General features: G+C 56.3%; 2 protein-coding genes across 2 annotated transcripts; one reads left to right on the forward strand and one right to left on the reverse strand.

Annotated features, from left to right (window-relative positions):
* Window positions 1-5,612: 5,612 nt before the first annotated feature.
* Window positions 5,613-9,127, reverse strand: VOLCADRAFT_117223 (uncharacterized protein; the record flags this gene model as incomplete). The annotated part of the gene is made up of 7 exons (XM_002949474.1): window positions 5,613-5,831; window positions 6,181-6,267; window positions 6,367-6,717; window positions 7,505-7,696; window positions 8,090-8,283; window positions 8,426-8,469; window positions 8,901-9,127. The coding sequence occupies 7 exons, from the start codon at window positions 9,125-9,127 to the stop codon at window positions 5,613-5,615; spliced, it is 1,314 nt and encodes a 437-aa protein (XP_002949520.1).
* Window positions 9,128-10,119: 992 nt separating this feature from the next.
* On the forward strand, window positions 10,120-12,650 carry VOLCADRAFT_117226 (uncharacterized protein; the record flags this gene model as incomplete). The annotated part of the gene is made up of 5 exons (XM_002949364.1): window positions 10,120-10,515; window positions 10,786-10,880; window positions 11,272-11,428; window positions 11,779-11,922; window positions 12,465-12,650. 5 exons carry the CDS (start codon window positions 10,120-10,122, stop codon window positions 12,648-12,650), a joined length of 978 nt encoding a protein of 325 aa, XP_002949410.1.
* Window positions 12,651-20,117: the final 7,467 nt, after the last annotated feature.

The following is a 20,117-nucleotide window of genomic DNA, read 5'->3' on the forward strand; positions in this document are numbered from 1 at the left end:
AGCCAAAATGCCCGGAGTAAAAGCGCGCCTGTACGCGACGTGCTGCACCTCCTACAAGGGTTTGTTAAGCCCAAAATACTCCCCACGCTCGTAGTGTGGGCGTGGATTATGCGACAGCGTGTGAGTCCCAGCGATGCAGGTGGAAAGCCGGCGTGCCAGTGTCTGCGCGACGAGGCTCCATGTTCGTTTATTTCCTATGTTCGTTTGCCGGGAGGTTTTACTGCTGTTCAACTGGGGAACTGGGGAAGGAAGGGGAGATGTGCAGCAGCCTTATTCAAATGGAGGGAGAGCAGCAAGGGACTATTTCCCCCCCTGTGGCTTCTCAGATGCGGTAATAAATACATGGTAATAATAATATGTACAGTCCGTAGCGACGGTGTTGCGTTGGGTTTCGGGCTGGTTGTTGTGGTGGTGTGAGGTGGTATGAGATGTTGTAGAGGTCGGGACGGACCCACGGGTCATTCTGTACTTCTGTTATTTGGCTGCTTTGTTTACGGATATTGATCTGGCACAGAGGGCCGCCCAGATGTGGCCCTGGGCGACGCCTTAGCTAGTGTGTATGGACCAAAGAATTGGTCGCAATCGGCCGCAGGTTGGTTTGATTGGTGTTCGTTTCTGCAAAAAGGCTCCTCGTGCAAAGAGGACTTTAGCATCACAAACGTCGTCGAGGTTGACGCCCGGCGGAATAGTTCCGTGATGGTTAGGATGTACAGGTGTGTATATGAATCTGAGGATAGTTAAGCTGAAACTAGCATGTTACTGTCACTGTCTGGTTGGTCCTTTATAGCGCGCAGGATGGCTTATCGGCGCCGTGTGCCGCGAATAGCATGTACGTTTTTGTTTATGAAGATACATGGCGTGCAGGATTTAGTTGGACTTGGTGTCATGCCGGAAAGGACGTGTGGTTTGCGCTCTCGTGCTCTTATCCGTCTTTTAGCAAGGAGGAATTCACTAAAAGAAGATTTGGCCGGTTGGCTATATTGATGGCAAAACGGTATCTCACTTCCAAAAGGTGCCACCTGGTGAACAAGTCGAGAGCAGACTTGGAATGCAGCTATGTTGTCAAACGCTGGGCTTAAAGGAGAAAGCACGGGGGCCGCGTATGGCAAGTAAAGAGTGAACGCGCGATCTGGTTTTAAGGATGCACAATGTTTTCTGCGCCGCGCCAACTAGGCCAACTCTGCGTCGCTATGCATGTCCCACGATTATGCACTTGGGCTGGTTCCATCTTCTACCAAATAGCAAGAGACTAGTACTGAAATTGAGTCATGTTACTGGTGATTGATAGATGCGGATCGCGGTAAGGTCGTTGGCGGCTTTGTGGACCAGCAAGGTCTATCAACGGTTTTGTGGACTGGCGGAGTGCGCGAGGTCGATTGGTTGACGGGCAGAGTTCGAAGTAAATTTTCAGTACTGGACCGTTCACCACTACCTGTTGCCGGATAAGATGCTACAGGATTTCCACGCACAGGTACGATATTATGGATTCAAGGGTGGGGTGTCTGGCGGCTCCGTTACAACGCGTCTGGAAGGACAGATTGGGATCTCCTGCCAACGCAGCGCCCAACGTGGTCAACCATTTCGCCGTGCCTGTCGTATAGATCGCGCTATCGCACAGCGCAGTAAAGACCGTTTGCTAATATTATGAATTTGGATTATCAGAAAGGAGGCGGCATCCTGTGTTTAGCGGGCTGCAAGCGAGAAGCATTGCAGATTTTCTGTGGTGATGATGATAGCGCTGATAGCGCTGATAGCGATGATAGCGATGATGGTGCTGATGGTGTTATTGATGATGATGATGGTGATGATGATGATATTGATGACGATGGCTCCATGTCGCTGCGCTGCTGTGAAAGGCTTTTACCGCCGATAGAGTGGATCCAAGCCGATCATCACCGATAATGCAGGCGGGCCCTCCCCATCACCCAAAAACTTGTCCCTACGGAGTCCTGAGGCTGAAAGCAGGACGGGGCCCGCAGGCAAAGGGCTGGGAGCCACGCACGGTTGGCTTTGACCGTTATTGCCGTTAAAACTCTTGCCGTTGGCGTTTCTGAGGAAGGGGAAGGTGGAAGGATTCAACTGCAATTTGCCCGGTCGTCGCTCGTCAGCTTTACATGTTGTGATGATCATATAATATATAATGGTGATGATGGTTACGATTCTACCAATTTGTTGAGCCAACTAGCTGTGTGATGCATGACCAACACCTAACGAATGTGAAGGATCTCGGATACACCTTGGGCTTTTCCGTACAAGGGTCGTACTTTGCATCATCCAAAGACGCGCTGAGGGAAAGAGAGGTCCTGATCTCACCCAGGTGGCACCACCTAGTGTGTGTGTATGTGTGTGTGTCTACGGCGCTGTACTATATCAGGATGGGCAGTTCCTTCAGGCTTCACCGCAGAGTGTCAAAATACATCCTTGGCAATGTCGCTTCTGTGCAGACACACGCGTATTTATCCTTTCATCCTTTCTTTCGTTATTAGAGTGGGCACACCTGAAAAGGCGGGCGGCTTTACAACGGCACACCTTTCCGCGCGCGAAAGCCCCCGGGGTTGCGGACTTGAGTGTTTCGCGGTTGTTTAGGTCGGTATATGAGTGTGTGGGGTGTAGGGGTGTGTGGGGTGTTTTGCTGCGCTCCCCATATATCATGTGCCTCCCGCACCCGCATTGCGACACCCGGCCGCTGCACGTTGGGGCTTTCCTGGTGGTTGAAGCCTGGTAGCCTGGTAGATAGTACACACACAGAAACCCACGGCGGTTCCTGTCTCTGAGGTCGGCACGCACAGCGCGTGCGTTATCTGGTGAATAGCTTCCACATATGTCCTGACCAGGAATTGAACAGAGGGAAGCTCCTCCCCGTCCGCATGGGTCTGTGTACATTCGTTAAGTCCATCTAGATGCTAGACATACCGATCACTTGCCCTCCGTGTGCGTGTATCTGTATGTATCTATGTATGTATGTATGTAGGCGGACATGCGCTGATGGCACACATATCAATGTTATGCTGCTGCTGCGGTGCAGCTGCTGCAGCGGCGCCGGTTATGTTGCCGAGGGTTGCCTCCTAACCTCATCTCCGCTCTCCCGCCCCTGTTTGATTCGTCTCCTGTGAGTATTCAAGACCTCTTCTGAACTCATCCACTTATACTATCCCCTTGCACGGCCATCGCCCTACTGGCCGATGTGGCATCCGGTGCTGTGTTTCTGACGGTATGCCTTAGGGCACAGGGCCCCGGTTGATCGACTGACGGGCGATGGTGGTGGTGGTGGTGGTGGTTTGTTTCCGCTCCCTGTAGGACCTGTTGCGGTTGTCTTTCCCTGGCCGCTCAAACAACCCCTTTCCCTTTCGTTTCCTGAAGCCTCTGATGTGGTGTGGTGTGGTGCGGTGTGGTGGGACCTTCCGGTCTGGTAATACACTGGTAGTCTGTAGCTATATCGCGTATACGTATATAGCGCTGGAAGACACTTTCATCATCACCCCTCTTCGCAGCGCGCCTGTGAACGCGTGCGTCGGTGGCCTCTTGATGGACAGGAAACACTGAAACGTGCTTATGAACCGCGAACAGGTGTAGGGCGCGCTCGTATGTATATACCTACGTAATAGTAGTTATAGCAAGGTGGAAGGTGGCAACAGCTGCTGGCCTTATCGCTGTGAACGGCTGAAAGGAACTTCGCTGCCGTACAGATTGCATTCTGCCGTACCTACGTACTTACCCGCAATCTAAGACTCATCCGGAGCTCCATCGCTTGGGGGGCTTCCGTCACTATCCCAGATAGTCCCACGCATGCGCCGACATCAACATATATACTTAGCATATACACACAGAAACCTTCCCCCGGTCGGCGTCTTGGCAATCCAGGGACGGACGTTGGTGTGTTTCGTGTGTGCATGGCGTGTAGTACGCAGGCACCGCAACAGGCTTTTGACGGTGCGCCTCTAGGGCTAGGACTGCGGCTATAACCATATCTATGCTTGGACCGTGGAGCAGCGGAATCCGCAAGCTGGTGGCCAAGGAACAGTTCTGGTTCATATGATTTCATTATGACAGCATCCAAAGGGGGGGGAGGGGGTGTTAGGTAGCCACTGATAGCTGTTGTGGCGGCGCGAGCGCGGCTCGCATTGGGCTGCGCGCCGGTGTATGTGCGTTTGTATATGCGTTTGAATCTTTTACATGCGAACACAGGGATGGCGTATGGCGCAACTTGGCAGTGAAGATTACTTAGGCTTAACCAGTTATGATGACAGCGAAATTTACGAATGACGTTTACCATGATTTTGACGCTTCCGGCACCCTCGTTGCCTCGCGATCATAGACTCATATCTGACCGCGACCGTGTGCAGCATGCTGTGGTACCTGCTGCTTCTGCACATGCTGCATGCTGATTGCTGTGCGGCCGCGCGGTTGTCTCGCTCTCTCCTTGGACTTCCCCGGAATAGCTACAGCTCAACTCAAGCCCATCCATGCCAACTGCTCCAGCAGCACTTCCCTCCTTGCCTTCTGCTCCGTCTCACGCACATCTCATACATATCATATTCTCCAGTTCGACTAACAATGGGCACAATGGGTTCGTGCACTACCAGGAGGCTATAGATGCTCTGTTGAGATGGAGGCGGCGCTCAATGCACCGTCCATGAATTTGCATAGGCGCCTTAGCAGCAAGTGTATACACCAGATTCGTACATCACTCCAACGCCGCCGGCCGCCACACCCGGCCCTTGCAGCTATCCTTAATAATGAGCGTTTAGTCCAAACACGACACCGTTCCTCCACTTGCAGCCCATTGCAGTACAGCCTCCCCTGCAGAATACTGCGGGTGACTGCTGGCTGATGCACCGGGGCTGAGAGTCCTTTCGGCTAACCCTAGTCGTCTGGCAACCTAATAGCCCCGTTCGAAACACGCAAACAGAGGCCATGTGTTCGATGTCCGAGCGTCCTGCTACATACCATAAGGCTCGACAGCACTCCGGGAACTTTCCAGGGCGGTCCGAGCATTTAGCACCCCGCCGTTGTTTAATATGCACGCACGCGGCCTTCACGCCCTAGTTGGTTGTTGTTGATTAAACGAATCTGTACGAGCAATCGTAAGCAAGGTCACTGATTATGACCCCCAACATGAATTGGGCGGCTTAATAAGTGAAGTACTAAAGCAGCGGTAGAAAGGCTAATCTGTTCATTACCTACTTGCCCCCATTCAACCTCCTCCTCCGTCCTGCTCCTGCCCATTTGCCCATATACACCTGCTGCTCATACACTCCTGCTGCCAGCCCAATTAATGCCCTCCCCAGCCACCGCCTCCCCTGATGCGCAACCCCCCTCCCTCCCTCCGTCCCGCTGTCTCGCCCATCCATTCCTCTCCTCTCCTCTCTTTCTGCCTTTTTCCCTCCCTCGCTTTTTCCCTACTCCGCGCTCTTCCCTCATCCCGCTGCCCTCGAGCCCTTGAATACCTAGAGCGAAATATAAGATGGCTCACGGCCACGTGTCATAACAGCAAAAAAATCAACAGGGCATCCAGTTGCTCACTCCGATAAATGTTGCACCCTCCAAATCAAGTAAATTGGATCGTAACCTCATGGACATATCAACTCATTCCCGTTTGGTTCCGGAGGGGGCTACTCGCCTCCTCCAGTACCCGCAGCCGTCGCAGCCGCCCTCGCCGGTGCGGGCGGCGCGGCCAGAGTCATGTACGGAGCAAAGCCCTCCGCGTCATCAATGTCGTACCCATATGGCAGCTGCTTCCAGTGCACGCCGCCGTCGCGTGAGGTCAAGTCCAGGAAGGACAGTGCGGCTTCGGAGCCGTGCGCCACTCCCCACATGAGCACCGCACCGACCTGCACGTCGACAGGTGGGAAAGCAGGTTCCCGGAAAAGAATTAAGAGACGGAGCGCAGCCGCAGCAGCAACAGCAGCATGAACAAGGAAAGCAGCAGTTACAACAGCATGAACAAGGAAAGCAGCAGTTACAACAGCAGGAAAGAGCCGCCGGAGTGAGAAACACATCAGCGGTACATTGAATTAGAGGAACTGACGTCCAGATGGAGCAGCCTGAGGTAGATGCGGACACAAGAGCTGGTCTGGTCCCTCTGGTCGCTCCAGTCGGGCGTATCCCGTGGGGCCCCATGGGGCGTTCATCCGAGGACGGACGACAGCCGTACACCTTACCCCACACCTTACCCCGCACCTTACCCCCCACCGCACCGCAGCCCTCTCCCGGGGATGCCCCCCCCGACACACACATGCCCACACGGACCCACACTCCGCAACCCACCTCCAACACCACCGAGGGACCACCGAGAGAGATCCACACACACACACACACACACACACACACACACACACACACACACCACCCACCCGCCCGACTCACCCTCCAGGACCGGAAGTGGCGCCCCTTCACGTGCAGGGTCAGCGTATTGCGGAGCATCCACCGGCACTTGGAATTGCACCGCCCGTGGGAAATCATACCTATGGGGTCCCACAAGTAGCCTTGGCCCGCCTTGGCGCTAAATACGACATAGTGCGGGTCGTACATGTGCCGTACGAGCGGCCCCGGGTCCGTAAAGCCGACGCCAGCGTGCCACAAACACACTGACACCATAGCATCGCCGCCTGTGGCTTTCTTGAAGCCACGCAGGCAGGCCAATGCGTCCCGGTAGGCGATGGACCGCATAAGGCCCACGGAGAAAATCATGCCAGCGCCTCCATGCGCCACGGATGGCTGCGTGTGGACCGTTGGGTGCGCGTGGTGTGTGTGTATGTGTGTATGTGTGTATGTGTGTATGTGTGTATGTGTGTATGTATGTATGTATGTATGTATGTATGTATGTATGTATGTATGTATGTATGTATGTATGTATGTATGTATGTATGTATGTATGATGTGTGAAACAGGGGGGTGTATCTTCGCCCGTGGCAGCTACCCTGCGAAACCCTGCCTTCCCCGGTATTTCGGGGCACCCTCATCCAGTCACCCTAGTCAACTTCTCAGTGGATCGCTCAGGTTCCGCACCCACCACCAGCATCCAACGGAATCTGCCGGGTCGACAGCGGCCCAACTCCGTTCCTGGTCGGCTCGCAGGTTAACTTTATCCCAGGTCACCACCGTCCATCAACTAGGGGCGCAATGCCTTCCACCATCGGAAGGACTTTGACCCTAACGGGTATCGATCCCGGGATCTCCCGGGGGCAATGGTCGCGCCTTACCAGTGGTGCCAAACCCTCTGTGGTGCCAAACCCTATGTATGTATGTATGTATGTCGTCGTGGATGTTTTGGTGTGTGAAGGGGAGAAGGGAGTTTGTGAGGGGTTCTCCCCAACCGCCGTCATGATCGCTCTAGACTGCGGCGGCAGCAGCAGCTGGTCACAACTACATGCTGGCCAGCAGTTGACACATTTTGCCCCGCCTTGCATAACACATAACACGATTCCCCCACCCGCACACACACCGACAATTACATACATACATACATACATACATATCCTACAGCACGTACGCCAGCACTTACGACGCATGGCACGTTGGGATTTGCGTCCCGGTTGCAAGCCTTTTCTGGAGTACAGTACGGGCAGCCAGGGGTGGGCACGAACAGGCGCCCGGGTACGTTAGAGGCCTTGGCCACCATGGCCTCTATATCTTCCTCAGTCACGTTGCCGCTGCTGGCGGACCGCGCCATGATCAGGTTCTTGATAATGTGCTCCTGCGGGGCTGGGCAGGAAGGCCACCCGGCGTGCACACCGCTTCAGGTTCTACGATCAACAAAACAACACACACACACACACAAGCACATGCAGACCGGCACACTTGCACGCAGACCGGCGCACTTGCACGCGAACCCGCCTTGCACACACCCACCCGCCGCCACTCCCTCATCCGCCCTGCGCTAGCGCACTTTGCGCCCTCTCTCTCTCTCATCCTCTCCCGCGGCGTGTGGCCTACGACGTGCGTTTGTGTCGTGTGTTTTGCGTGTTGTGCGCATATAGTTGTTCGAATGGCGTTCGAGTTCCCCGGGGGGGAAAACCCCGGTCCTTCATTCCCGCCTAATCCGAACCCTGGCATCAGCCGCCCCTCATCCCCCCCCCTCACCCCTCACCCGGACATGCGGGGTCTTAACCAGCTGCTCCAGGGTCGGCAGGCTTTCATTGGCCGTGTGGCAAGGTAGGCAGCGGGGGGAGTGCGGGTTGGGTTGCAAACCCAGGTACCACAGGTTGTCGGACAGCGCCAGAGGGAGCTCGGGGTCGAAGGCGGACAACATGCGCTTGACGGGCTCCATGAAAAACATGGTGTCTTTGGGGAAACGGGGAAAGAAAGGGGAAGGCGGAAGGGGAGGGAGACCTTAGCAAAGCAAAACAAAGAAAGGACCATCAAAGCAAGGCATAGGCTGCCACAGCCCTGAGCATGTGTGTGTGTGTGTTTCCCCAGCTCGTACCGTCATCGCCGTACAGCATCCACTTGTACGACTCGCCAAAGTGCCTGTGGCGGTAGTGGCGTCCGTACGCACAAGGGTGGGGAGGGAGAGGGGGAGGGGAACAGTAGGTACGTGCGGGGATGCCATGCTCTGGGTAGGGGTGGGGTACAGGGAGGCGTGTTTCACCCGGGGCACCTTCCCCTTTCTCCCGCCTCGCCTCCACACCGGTGGAGGGTCACCACCTTCAGCGCGGCCAGCCCCCTCCTCCGCATCCACCACTGCCGACTTCTTCCCGCAACACCCGCCCATCCAACCTTCCCCCCTTGACCCCTCGCGAGGAACAACCCCATCCACATCCACAACCCTATCCACAACCCCATCCACAACCTCATCCACATCCACAACCTCATCCACATCCACAACCCCATCCACGTCCACAACCTCAAGAGTAAGAACTCCCACCAGCCGGGTGGCCTCGCAAGCGGCACCCACCCACCTGTGCGCAGCAAACGGCGCCAATGCAGCCCGCGCGTCGCCCTGCTTGGTGCCGTGCGCCAAGCCGCCTAGCCGTGCATCACCATCGTCAGGAAAAAACGCGTACGACTCGTTGTGTTCGGCACCCTCCGAAGCCAGCCGCTCCAGGGGCTCCTGCTCGTCCTGGTCCGTGAGTACAAAGGCGCGAATACCGCGCCGCCAGGCACGTGTGGATCTAGCCAGTGGCATTCGTTCACGGCAGGAACCCGTGGCGTACACAAAGTCACCATCGCTGAATTGCTGTTCTTGCTGCTGCTGCTGTTGTTGTTGTTGTTTCTTGGGGGTTGCGTGATGGTTTTGGTGATAGTGGGCGGAGTTGGAGTGAGAGTGGGAGCGGGAATAAGAGGAGGACGAGGAGGAAGCGTGGGGTTTGGGGGCTTGGGCAAGCTCCAGGAGGGAGTCGAGGAGTGGATCGTCGTGCCAGGGGCTGTTTGCGGGAGGGCTACGGCGGGGTTTGGTGCTGGATTGCGTGGACGGAAGCGACAGGAGGAAGAGCAGGAGGAGCAAAGGCCGCAGCAGTGTCGGCAAAGGCAGGAGCTGGTTGAGTTGTAGAGATGACAGAGTGCAACGCATGCTGATGATTAATTAGGTGTGAGCGCGTTAATGCCGCGTGCCCCTTTCAGGGGCGAGTGAGTGGGCTGTTGCCCCTGGCGTGCGACGTTGCATCGCACAGCATAGAAATGTCTGTAAGCGCTTCAACACATTGGCTTTCGTAGCATAGTTCTACGTGTTAATACAAGCCATGTAGGCTTTAGCGCGTAACATCCAGCCTTACGATGTAGCCTAAAGGAAGTTTGAGCTACACCTGGGTAGGATTACGCAAACTAAATCTATTGTAGTTTCAATTTAAGCCTGCAGCTCTTTCTCTTTCAGCGAAGCAATTATACTGCTGCCCGTACGTCGGTTTGGAACGTGGAACGACGTGGTCTATATCTCCTATACTCCGTTCTATTCCAACGTGATTGACGCTACCAATTACATAAGCCGGTGTATAGTTCCTACAACTCTGATTAAAAATTGAGCAGAAGTGTGCCCTACTACACTGGCCTGCAAGGCTTGCGGCGTCGTTGTCTCGAATATTTCCCCAGACAATAAATTGCAAATAGAGGACGATGTGGTGATAGATTGCGCATTACATTGTTGATTTTTGACGGGTCTGCGTGAGCGACGTGTGTCGACAAATGTCCAACAAGCCTTTCTCCCTTGCGCTGCGGGCTCTACATCTTCCAATCCCCCATGTTAGGCTTTCACAGCAACAACAGCAGGGGCATCAGCTGCGTGCCCGGGGCCAATTGTGCATTGCAGCGGCCCAAGCGCACGTAGGCCCCGTCCTCCAAGTCCTCGCCAAGACCGGTGCACGGTGGGGCGGTTCCGCAGTCCTCTTTGCTGGCGCAGCATACGCCCTAGCTCAGAGCAATCGAGCCCCCGATTCGGAAGGGACTGGCGACCTGTCATCGGAAGCCATTCCATGGGTTCGCCAGTTGGCGGAGACGGAAGGCGTGGAGGAGGTGCTCTCTCCAGGTCAGCAGCTTCGGAAGCACCCCGTTGGAAAGATGGTGGTGGAGCAGGATCACCTGGTGAGGGGGCTTTGTGCTTGTATGGAGGCTTTGGGGGTCGAAAGAAGGGGAAGTGCGGGAGGGCAGTCCACGGAGCGTCATCTTGATTACCCGGATAGCACGATCAGCGTATTCCTCTTAACAAATTTTTGGTATCCGCTGACAAGTTACCTGGCAAGCTCCATCGTGACGTAACCTTTCCATGGGTTGACTCGGCTTCCGCGGCCAGCTTTGTTGTTGTCCCGACCTCAGCTCACCTAAAATCACCCCCGACCCCCCGACCCCGACCAGTTCGAGACCATGGTCGCCAGTGGGCAGATCAAGGAGTTGCGGTGCTTCTACGACACGCGGCGCCGGATATTCTACAGTGTAGTTGAGCTGGGCAGGTGGGGCTGCGACCCCCGGCACGACCCGGCGGGGTGGATAGAATCATCTGACCCCAGGGCGGCTTCGGCAGCTGTAGACGTTAGCAGTCGCTCTGGCTTGCGTTGTTTATGCTGGGTGCATTGCACCTGGGATGGGGAACCTGCCAAGGAGCCGGCAGCCGGTGGTGGTGGCTGTAGCCAACAGCAAGCAGCAGCAGTAGCAACGAAAGCCGTGGACAGGGGGAGGGCCCATGGCTCCATTTTCGCACACTGTTACACTTTTTCGTTGTGGTCAGGCTGACATATGCTCATGTGCGTGCTGCTTAAATGTCTGTATGTTTGTCTGCCTGTATGTATGTATGTATGTACGCCTGTATGTATGTACGTATGTTCACCGCTTTCCTCCTTTCAGGGAGGTGTGCGGCTTCCCCCAGACGGTTCATGGCGGGCTGACGGCAGCCCTGGTGGACGAGACCGCGGGCGGGCTGGCGGTGGCGCTGTGGCGGGCGGGCGACCTGGGCTTTCGACCACCCGCCTATACCGCCCGACTGGAAGTGGACTACAAGCGGGTGAGTGGTTGGTGGAGGAGCTTAGCTGGTAGGCAACTGATGGGCCAATGGAAGCTGAGGAGAGCTCAGAAAAGCAAGCGGCCGCGTGGGATAGTGGTTGGGATAGGCAGTGGGCCATGGGGCAGTGGATGGGGGTGGACTGTTAGCAGCAGCAGCAGCCGCAGCCCCAGCAGTAGCACCCCAACTGCAGCTTACTGTATTGGTGTGCGCGTGCATCGCGGGGGGAGGGGCGCGACTGACGCCCATGCAGATTCCCTCCAGAGACTTGAGACATCTTAGCAACATGCTCCGGTTCCCAACACGCGCGATTACACACGCACACGCGCACACACACACACGCACGCACACAGCGCAGGCGTCCGTCCGCATATTCTCGCAAGTCGCATATCTATTTCTTATTTGCCGACCCGACCCGCCCAAAAATTAAACAGAAAATCCCCAACGGCCAGATCATCCTCATCGCGACGGAGGTGGAGCAATTGGCGGACCGGAAGGTGAGCCGATTGCTTCGTTTAGGACATATGGACCGTTTGAAAATAAGTTGTTATTGGCAGCCGAATGCCTGATAGAGGGAATTGAGGGTGAGAGGTGCTTGTGGACACGGGGGGGCAGGAAGGGGCTTTGTTTATCATGCGATACATGCTGTTGATGGCGAACGCGGTGGTGACGTCGGAAGAAAACCCAGATCCGGTCCTCCGCCGACGCACCCCCCCAGCCAGCCGCGCCGTCAGTGCAGCGCCTGGCCGTCCGGTATCATCGTGTGCTCGCTCTATCCGGCTGCTGCCGTACTCTCGCCGGGGCCGTATCACCCTCCGTCGCCGAAATTTCTACTTGTATGAGTAAATGAAACTCGTCCCCCACAGCAACTCCATTCGTCCTCCAGGAAATTCTTTGCGTATTATTATTGTTTAAGAAGCGTGTTTTGGTTATATTTATTTCCATCGACATCGGTGCCCATCGCCTGTACGCCATCTCATTCTTGGTGGTGCCGCCAATCCGCGCTATCCCTGCGCCCCGCCTTTGTTGCCATTGCAAGGTGTGGCTACGGGCCAAGGTCACCAACGGCAAGGGCGCTGTGTATGCCACGGGGCGCGCCCTGTTCGTCGCTCCGCGGTGGCTGCCTGACTGGCTGCGATCGCTGACCGGGGGCCGGAGGGACGGGGGGCGACAACAACAGCGTCAGCAGCATCAGCAAACGGCGGCAGAAGTGGCACGGGCGTGAGCCAGCTTTCTCACCGGCGGATGACCCTGTTCAGACGGTGAGGCTGTGCAGCAGCAGCAGCGGCAATTGTCGCGGTGGGCACCACCTGGGCTTTGCGCAGCTGCAGATGGACACGGGAGCAGTGCAAGCAAGGAATGAGAAGCTGCAAAGTGAGGATTAGCGTGGGGATGGAAAGCTATAGGTAGGGGGATGAGCGGGCAAATGATTTTTCGAGGCGCCCAGGGTACACTTCGTTGTTAGGCAAAGGGAAATTGGTGGCAAGCGTGAGAGGGCCGATGGAAGGAGAGAGTCGGTAAGGACAGTGCCGACTTACGTCACGACAACAGAGAGGGAGGGGAGGATGAGCAGTTGGCAGTCCAGCGCCGCGGGCCGGCGATTTTGTGAGCTCCCATCGCATTTTTTGTCTGTGTGCGCGGGATTTTCCTCGGTAGTGTGGGAACGAGATCATCGACTTGAGCTGCGACAAAGACTGTAAGGAGATGGTACCGTTAATGAAGATGATGTTGGCCCCGATATGGCGTGGCGTCTTGCGGTCCTCCATCGCTGCAGATGTGAGCTTTTCGGAATGTGCCGGTTAGGATCTGTCCTATGAAGTTCAGGGAGGCCATGGCGGTGGTGGGAAAGAATGGTGATATTGTGTCGTTGGGAATTTGGGAGCTTTTCTTCGTGTGGCTCTCGGCAGCTGTCGCGCTAGTATCTCGCCCATATGAATCCCTCGTGAGTAGTGTGGTGGTGTCGTCGTTGTCGGCTTCATGGCTCGCTACGATGTCACTACGTTATTTACTGTCTCAGGTCGTTGCGGAATTTCAGCGCGAAGTGCTTTTGCTTCAGTGTGCACACCTGTGCGGCACGCACTGCTAAGTGCTGGGGTGAGGCCAACACTTGTGGAGACCGCAGCATCAAAGTTGTGTCGGCGGTTTTCGAGGCAAGAGGCATTTAGGGTCCCAATGAAGAGCTCTTTCTTTAGTGCTTTTTTACGAGCTGTGGACTGTGGTTGCACCCCCACCACCGGGATGGGACTATTCCGGCACTTTTCCTGTGAACCTTCCCTGGCTTGGCGACATAGTTCTTTATCCGTGGCCCATTAGGATCGAGAGGGGACGAACGAGGGAGTGCGAGTGACAACTCGGGATGCGGGTCCTGATCCGATTGCGGTTCTAGGCCGAATTACCGGAATCGGCCCCTAAACGCAGTAACACGACTGTTATAAGCAAGATGCAGCTGTAGTAGCACCCAGCACTCCATGACGTACCGGCGGCGTGTGTTCGTCCCTACGCGAATGCGGGTCTCTGTAAGGACGCTTGGGTGTGTCACAGAGCGCTAGCAAGGCACCCACAACATCGTCACGGTGATTGCCGACGTTATGGAGTACTCCCAAGTCAGCGAGGCGGCCAGCAAACAAGAGCTATCGGGCTTTTGAGGTGTTGAGCAGGCACTTTGCAAGATCGTTTTTGTGTTCCAAGAGTGCTCCGCAAAGGCCAAATTTTAAGGACCACACGGAGTGTCACGCTCCACACATGAATCGCAGATATGTCGCTCGTCGCTCATAACAAAAATAGGCGAAGTATAAAACAAAAAAAGTCACCACCACTCTCAGCGCGCAGTGTCTCGTGGAAAAAGAGTTTACCGCGTGGCAGCCAGCCATACATCCAGCCGCATTTTTATCCTTGTCCAAAAATCGTCCAGACAAGTACGCTCAAGTCCAGTGCAACCGGGAGGGGCCCTGCCTCCATGCATACATACACGCCCGCGCGCGGCATCCTGCCAACTTAGGGTATGCCTTTCCCATATAGATCTTATACATGTCCGATACGCAAAAGAAAAATTGAGGAAAAGGTAAAGCAAAATTATAGGAAAGAACTGCGGAAAAAAGATACAGCGAGACAAACAGGTACGAGCATAAACAACCCTGCGCAGGTCATTACGCCCTCGCCTCCCCAAAAATGTGTATAGATGTATGTGTGATAACCTCGGTTATAATTAGAGCAAACGGAGGAAGCCGGATGAGACAGCCTTTTCATTGCGCCTGTTATCATGAGAAGGAGGAGGTGGCCGCATTGAAAGATCTAAAAATCTGTGTTTCGAGCGGGACCCGATTAACCTAAAAACCCCGAGATGTTTATAATGTTATATGTATAACGTAATAATATCGCCTTTTTCTCAACCACCCTCTTACGCCCAGCAACACACTGCCGCGACTCCCGCCCCAACACCCTCGCCACTGCCATCATCCCCCCTTTTAACCGTACCCTCCGCCATCAACACTTCCAGCCGCCGTTCAACCCCCGCTGCCATCACCGCCACCATCCGCCATCAAGCCTCCGAGCTGCCATCATTGCTGTTGCTGCCTACCCCAGCCTCCGCTGCCGCCATGAGCTCCGCCAGCTCCGCCAAGTCCAAATCGCGGGTCGCCATGAACGCCATCCACTTGTGCGCCGCCATGTACGACGCCATATTGCCGTACAAGTACGCTGCACTCTGTTCGAAGTTCTGGAAGTGGCGCCCGCGGCCATGGTGGGTCACGGCATTGCGCAGCAGCCATTTGCAGCGGCTGTCACACTTGCCACGCAGCAGCACCTCCAAGGGGTCGTGTAACACCCACTTGCCTGCCTCGGAAGAAAAGAGAATGTGGTTACCATCGTACCGCGCAAGCGTGGTTGCCCCAGGATCCGTGAACGCGTATCCAGCCTCCCACAAGCAGGCGGACAGCATGCCATCCCCTCCAGGCGCTTTGATAATCTTCATGTAGCATTTCTTCATGCGATCTGGGGAAAGGCGCCGCATCAGGCCCACGGAGAAGATCATGCCGGCGCCTCCATGCCCCCCCGACGCGAAGCAACCGGCGCCGCTGACGTTGACGACTGCCGGCGGCATGGGCGTGCAAGCGGCCTCAGCAGTGCAGAACGGACAGGCCGGGGCGGGCAGATATCGAACTCCGGGGACGCTGGCGTTTAGCGGCAGGTCCGCGATGGCCGCCAGGGACTTGTTGAAGTCCACAAAGGTGTTCGTGGAGAACTGCTTCTGCACGCGGGCGGACTGCATGTCTGCGGCGCTGCGGGCGCCCACGAGGAAACGCTTGTAGCTGCGTGCAGCATGGGAGAGGGAGAGAGATGAGGAAAGGGGGAGAGAAGAGGGGAGAAGGGAGGGAGGGAAGGACAAAGGGTGGTGTTAAAAACCGCAGAGTGCGGTTCAGACAAATTGACGATTCAGATCTATCACGCGGACAGCAGCGGCCGGGGAGGGAGGCATGTAGCAAATCACACTGCAGCAGCGACTAACTTCTGCACGCACTTCGGCGCCGCTACCCCGTCTCACCCGTCCATGACCGCGGTGATGTTCGGGATGCGAATCGCTCTGGTCGCCTCCGGGGCACCAGCATGCCACTTGCTGCTGCGGCCTGCTCCTCCTCCCGCCGCCGCCTGTTCCGGCGGGGGATGGGGCGGCTGCGGCTGCGGGTCCGCATCCACCGCCAAGTGGCAGGGCAGGCAGCGGGGCGCCAGTAGGTTGGGGTGGCGGGCTCGGAACCACAGGTTGTCGGAGATGGCAATGGGTAACTCCGGATCGAGATGGGCGAGCAACCTCTGCAGCGCACAGCAGGATGGTGGAGCTCACTGTGTAGAAAATAGAAAATACTCGTATTTTATGCCGTACATGGGGAGACAAAGCAACAAGCAGGGACACCCATCACCGCCAGGCGAGCGAGTTCGACCCAGACACAGCGGGTGGGCGAGGTCTCCCCGTCGAGGTCTCCCCGTCTCCCCGTCCATTATACTCTCTGCTACCATGTACGTACGTATGTATATACGCTATGCTAGTACCACCTTGTGGGTGGCGGTCATATAACATCCAGATCTATCCACGTGGAAGCAAGTACAGCGCGGCAGCATGGGGACATCTGCAAATAGCAACTCAGCAAAGCCCTCTCAGATCTCCGCGTGTGATAGTAGCAGTAGCAGTAGCAGTAGCAGTAGCAGTAGCAGTAGCAGTAGCACCACACTACCATCGCCGCCGCCAACCACCGCACTGCACGCAGGCACGCGCCTAGCCGTACCTTGACCGCAGGCATATAAAACATCGTGTCATCGTCGCCGTACAGCATCCACTTGTATGTCTGTCTAAAGTACCTACGGGGTCCAGTTTACCGGGGGGAGGGGGAGGGAAAGGGTAATCCAACAAGCTCCGCCACGGTACGGTGCGAGTGTGTGTGGGTTGGGCGAATGGGGCGGTGGAGTTCAAAGGCTAAATATCGGATCTTGGGCCCCCTCCCTGCCCGTCCTCCCTTCCCTTTCGCCCGTCCCTGCCCTCCTCCCTTCCCCCGGGCCCTCACTTATGTGCCAGGAAGGGCGCCATTGCCGCCCTGGTGTCACCGGGCATGAAGCCATGGAACACGGGACCAAGCTCCCCCGTGCCGTCGTCCGGAAAGAACTCGTAGCGCTCCTTGTGGACCTGGGGGAGTGGGTGGGAGGACAGGAGTGGGGGACAGGGGATCACAGCATGCAAGAAGCGGAGAGAGTGCCGACGCCGAACGCCAACTGCCGACGCCCAAAGCGGAGGGGAGGGGAGGGTTGGTGAAAAAGAAATGCAGTATAAGAATTAGCGACCCAAGAGTTGCGAAGGGTTAGGGAGAGGAGGAGGGGGGAACACATGCAGGTGTGGAAAAAGGAGAATGATTGAATGTGTAACAGGTCCAAAGCACACACACCTTGTTCTGCGCGTTCAGCAGCGGCAAGTCCTCCGTATTGTTCACGGCAATAAACGCCCGAATGCCTCGACGCCAGCTCCGTGAAGACTGCGCCAACAGGTAGCGCGACGGGAACGACCCAGTCGCGAACACAAAGTCCTTGGTCTCGTGCAACGTCGCCGGCAGTTTGTACGGCTTCATCGGGTCGTACGGCAGATGACCCGAGGTCAGCAGCTCACGTAATGCTAGTTGGGCATCGCATAGATCCGACGGACCAGAGGGCTTTTTGGGTTTCCGACGCCTCTTGGATTTCGGCGCCGGTGGCGGCGGCCTTGGCGGCCGGTGGTACGGGTCGTACTGGAGCAAGGCCGTGACGTTGCCGGCGGGGTTAACCACAATGGGCACAAGGCCTGCGCTGAACGTCACGCCATCGCCGTCATGCCCGTACGCCTTGCTCATGTGGCCGACTGCCCCCACTGATTTGCTACTGCTTCTGCTACCCGCGGTTCGACTCTTGCTGTTGCCACGGCTGCTGCTGCTACTACTCCTACTTTTGCTGCTAATCCCGCCACTGCTATCACCGGCCCTGTTACTGCTAGAAGTTCTGCTACTGCTGCTGCTGGCCGTAGCTGCATCATGGTCGATATTTTTGAGCCCGCCGTACGGCAGGACGCCTTGGAGATGCAATCCGCCAGCGGCGGGGACCGGCGCCGAGTTTTTGACTGCCGCGGAGGTCGTCTTGGACTTACCTACCCATGGCCAAGAAGACCATGCAGCCGCCGCAAACCCGCCGCCCTCGAACAGGTGACCTTGCAGCGCTGCCAGCAGCAATAGCAGAAGCGGCAGCTGTCGCTTCAATCCTTTGCTGCGGCGTCCCCCGGCAGCAGCGCCGTCGCCATCATCGCTTCGTCGGTTCGTTGTCGCGCTCCCTGGACAGATCGTTGCGGGCAAAATTGCGGCGGTGTGCGCCGCCGCCGCCGGACACCCTGCCAAGGCATCTGCCGCCGCTGCTGATCGCGGCAGCGACGAACAGATGCTCCCATGACCCGGTGCTTTCAGCCGATCACGTCTTCGCCACTCTCGCGACCATCGCTGCGCCAACCTGCTATCGTTAACTTTACTGCGAGTACTAATGCTGCTGCCACTGCCATCACTCCTGCAGCTACGCGACGCAGACAGTTCAAGCAGCAAATCGCCTTGTCCTGCTTCCCGGCGATCACATTCATCTGGAAATGATTGTGGTTCTGGAGCTGGTGTAGCAATCGCGTGGCGCCGTACCAGTACGAGAAGATCGTCCTGTTGCTGAAGGTTGGGGTGAGGTGAAGCCATGTTGGTGTCGGAGGCGGAAGTGGTGACCGCAGTTTCAGGCTGCTGAGAGCCAGAGGCTGAGAGTCCGTTTTGCAGGTCGTCCCGTTCCGTCCATCTACTAGCGGATTGAGAGGTGGTGGTGGTGATGGTGGTGGTGATGGTGGCGGAATTGGGCGCTTGCAGATGATACTCCTCCTCCCGCGCAGGAAGCTGCTGCAGGTGCTGCCGCGTGCGTCCAGGTGGGAAGCTGGCGGAGGGGAAAGAAGATGGCGATGACGACGATCCGTTGGGAGTCGCGGACGACGTCGGCAGTAGTAACAATGAGTGCCCGACATTCCACGTCCATAGCCCTGATTGACACGAGGATGTCACGGAGAATAAGTTGCGGGTGCAATAATTCAAGTAACTGAGTTCTGAGTTTTCGTTTTCCGCGTTAATAACTCCTGCGATGGTGGGTGTGCTACGGCTGCCAATACGCAGTTCGGCGTCGGCCAGAGGCATGGTGCCGGGCGTCGGGTATGTCCTGATTAGCACGAGGGCCGTCCCCTCCCCGCCGCTGTGGATGCTACACGCCGTAGCAGCAGCTCTGATTCCCTCTGGGATACAGGGCTCGCCGCAAGTGTCAGCAGCTTCCGCTGGATCGCTATTGCGGGGCCCCGGTTTGAAGGGTCCTACCACATTCGCGGCAGTGATAGCGGTCGGTGGCAACGGTACGAAAGGCATGATATCCGATGTGCGAGGTGCGGTGCGCTATGACCTGCCGCTGCTCCAGCTGGCGACGCCGGGTCGGCTTCCACTAACACAACGCGTTACTCATATTAAGGTTGCTAGGTAGCAGTCAGTACAAATTTGTAATAGGTGTATAGTTTATATCCTGGTGATGTGGAAGTTGCTAGGAAATGTTTAGTGGTGCCCGTCGCTAGTTGTGTGGAAGCTGAATGCCCAACGCTCATCATCAGAAAAACGATTTTGCGCTTAAATGGTGAAACGCGTGCTACCCGCATCTGCAAGGCTTAGTTGGCACGCTTCAGCCGCCCAAGCACTTGCAAGAGGCACCAGTTCAGACCAGTTGACTCGCCATATCGAAGACATCGTGATAATGATAATACACAAGCCATTAATTTCAGCCATCGGTATGGCCGCTGCTTGCTCCTTTGATCACGACGAGTACGGAAGGGCGGGAAACTAACTTTCATTATTGATCAACCGACAGATCAGTGTAAACGTGTGGCGTGCTGACGCCTTGCTGTATGATAGCTTTCCCGGTTATAGCTTCACATCAGCGTCATGGATGAGGCAACACCGCGAGTCAACTTTGAAACTATGCAAAGGTATCATGGGAGGAGAGTTATTCTTTGCTGTCAGATTAGCCAGATAGAGAATGGACAAGTGCGGGTCATGGCGGCGGATAAAGGAGAAGTGACAGTAGTCGGGGGTACAACCCCATACGAAGGCCGCTTCGCTGAGATTTTGGGCAC

The sequence above is a fragment of the Volvox carteri genome (assembly GCF_000143455.1).
Source record: "Volvox carteri f. nagariensis unplaced genomic scaffold VOLCAscaffold_14, whole genome shotgun sequence".
Taxonomy (NCBI): Eukaryota; Viridiplantae; Chlorophyta; class Chlorophyceae; order Chlamydomonadales; family Volvocaceae; genus Volvox; species Volvox carteri.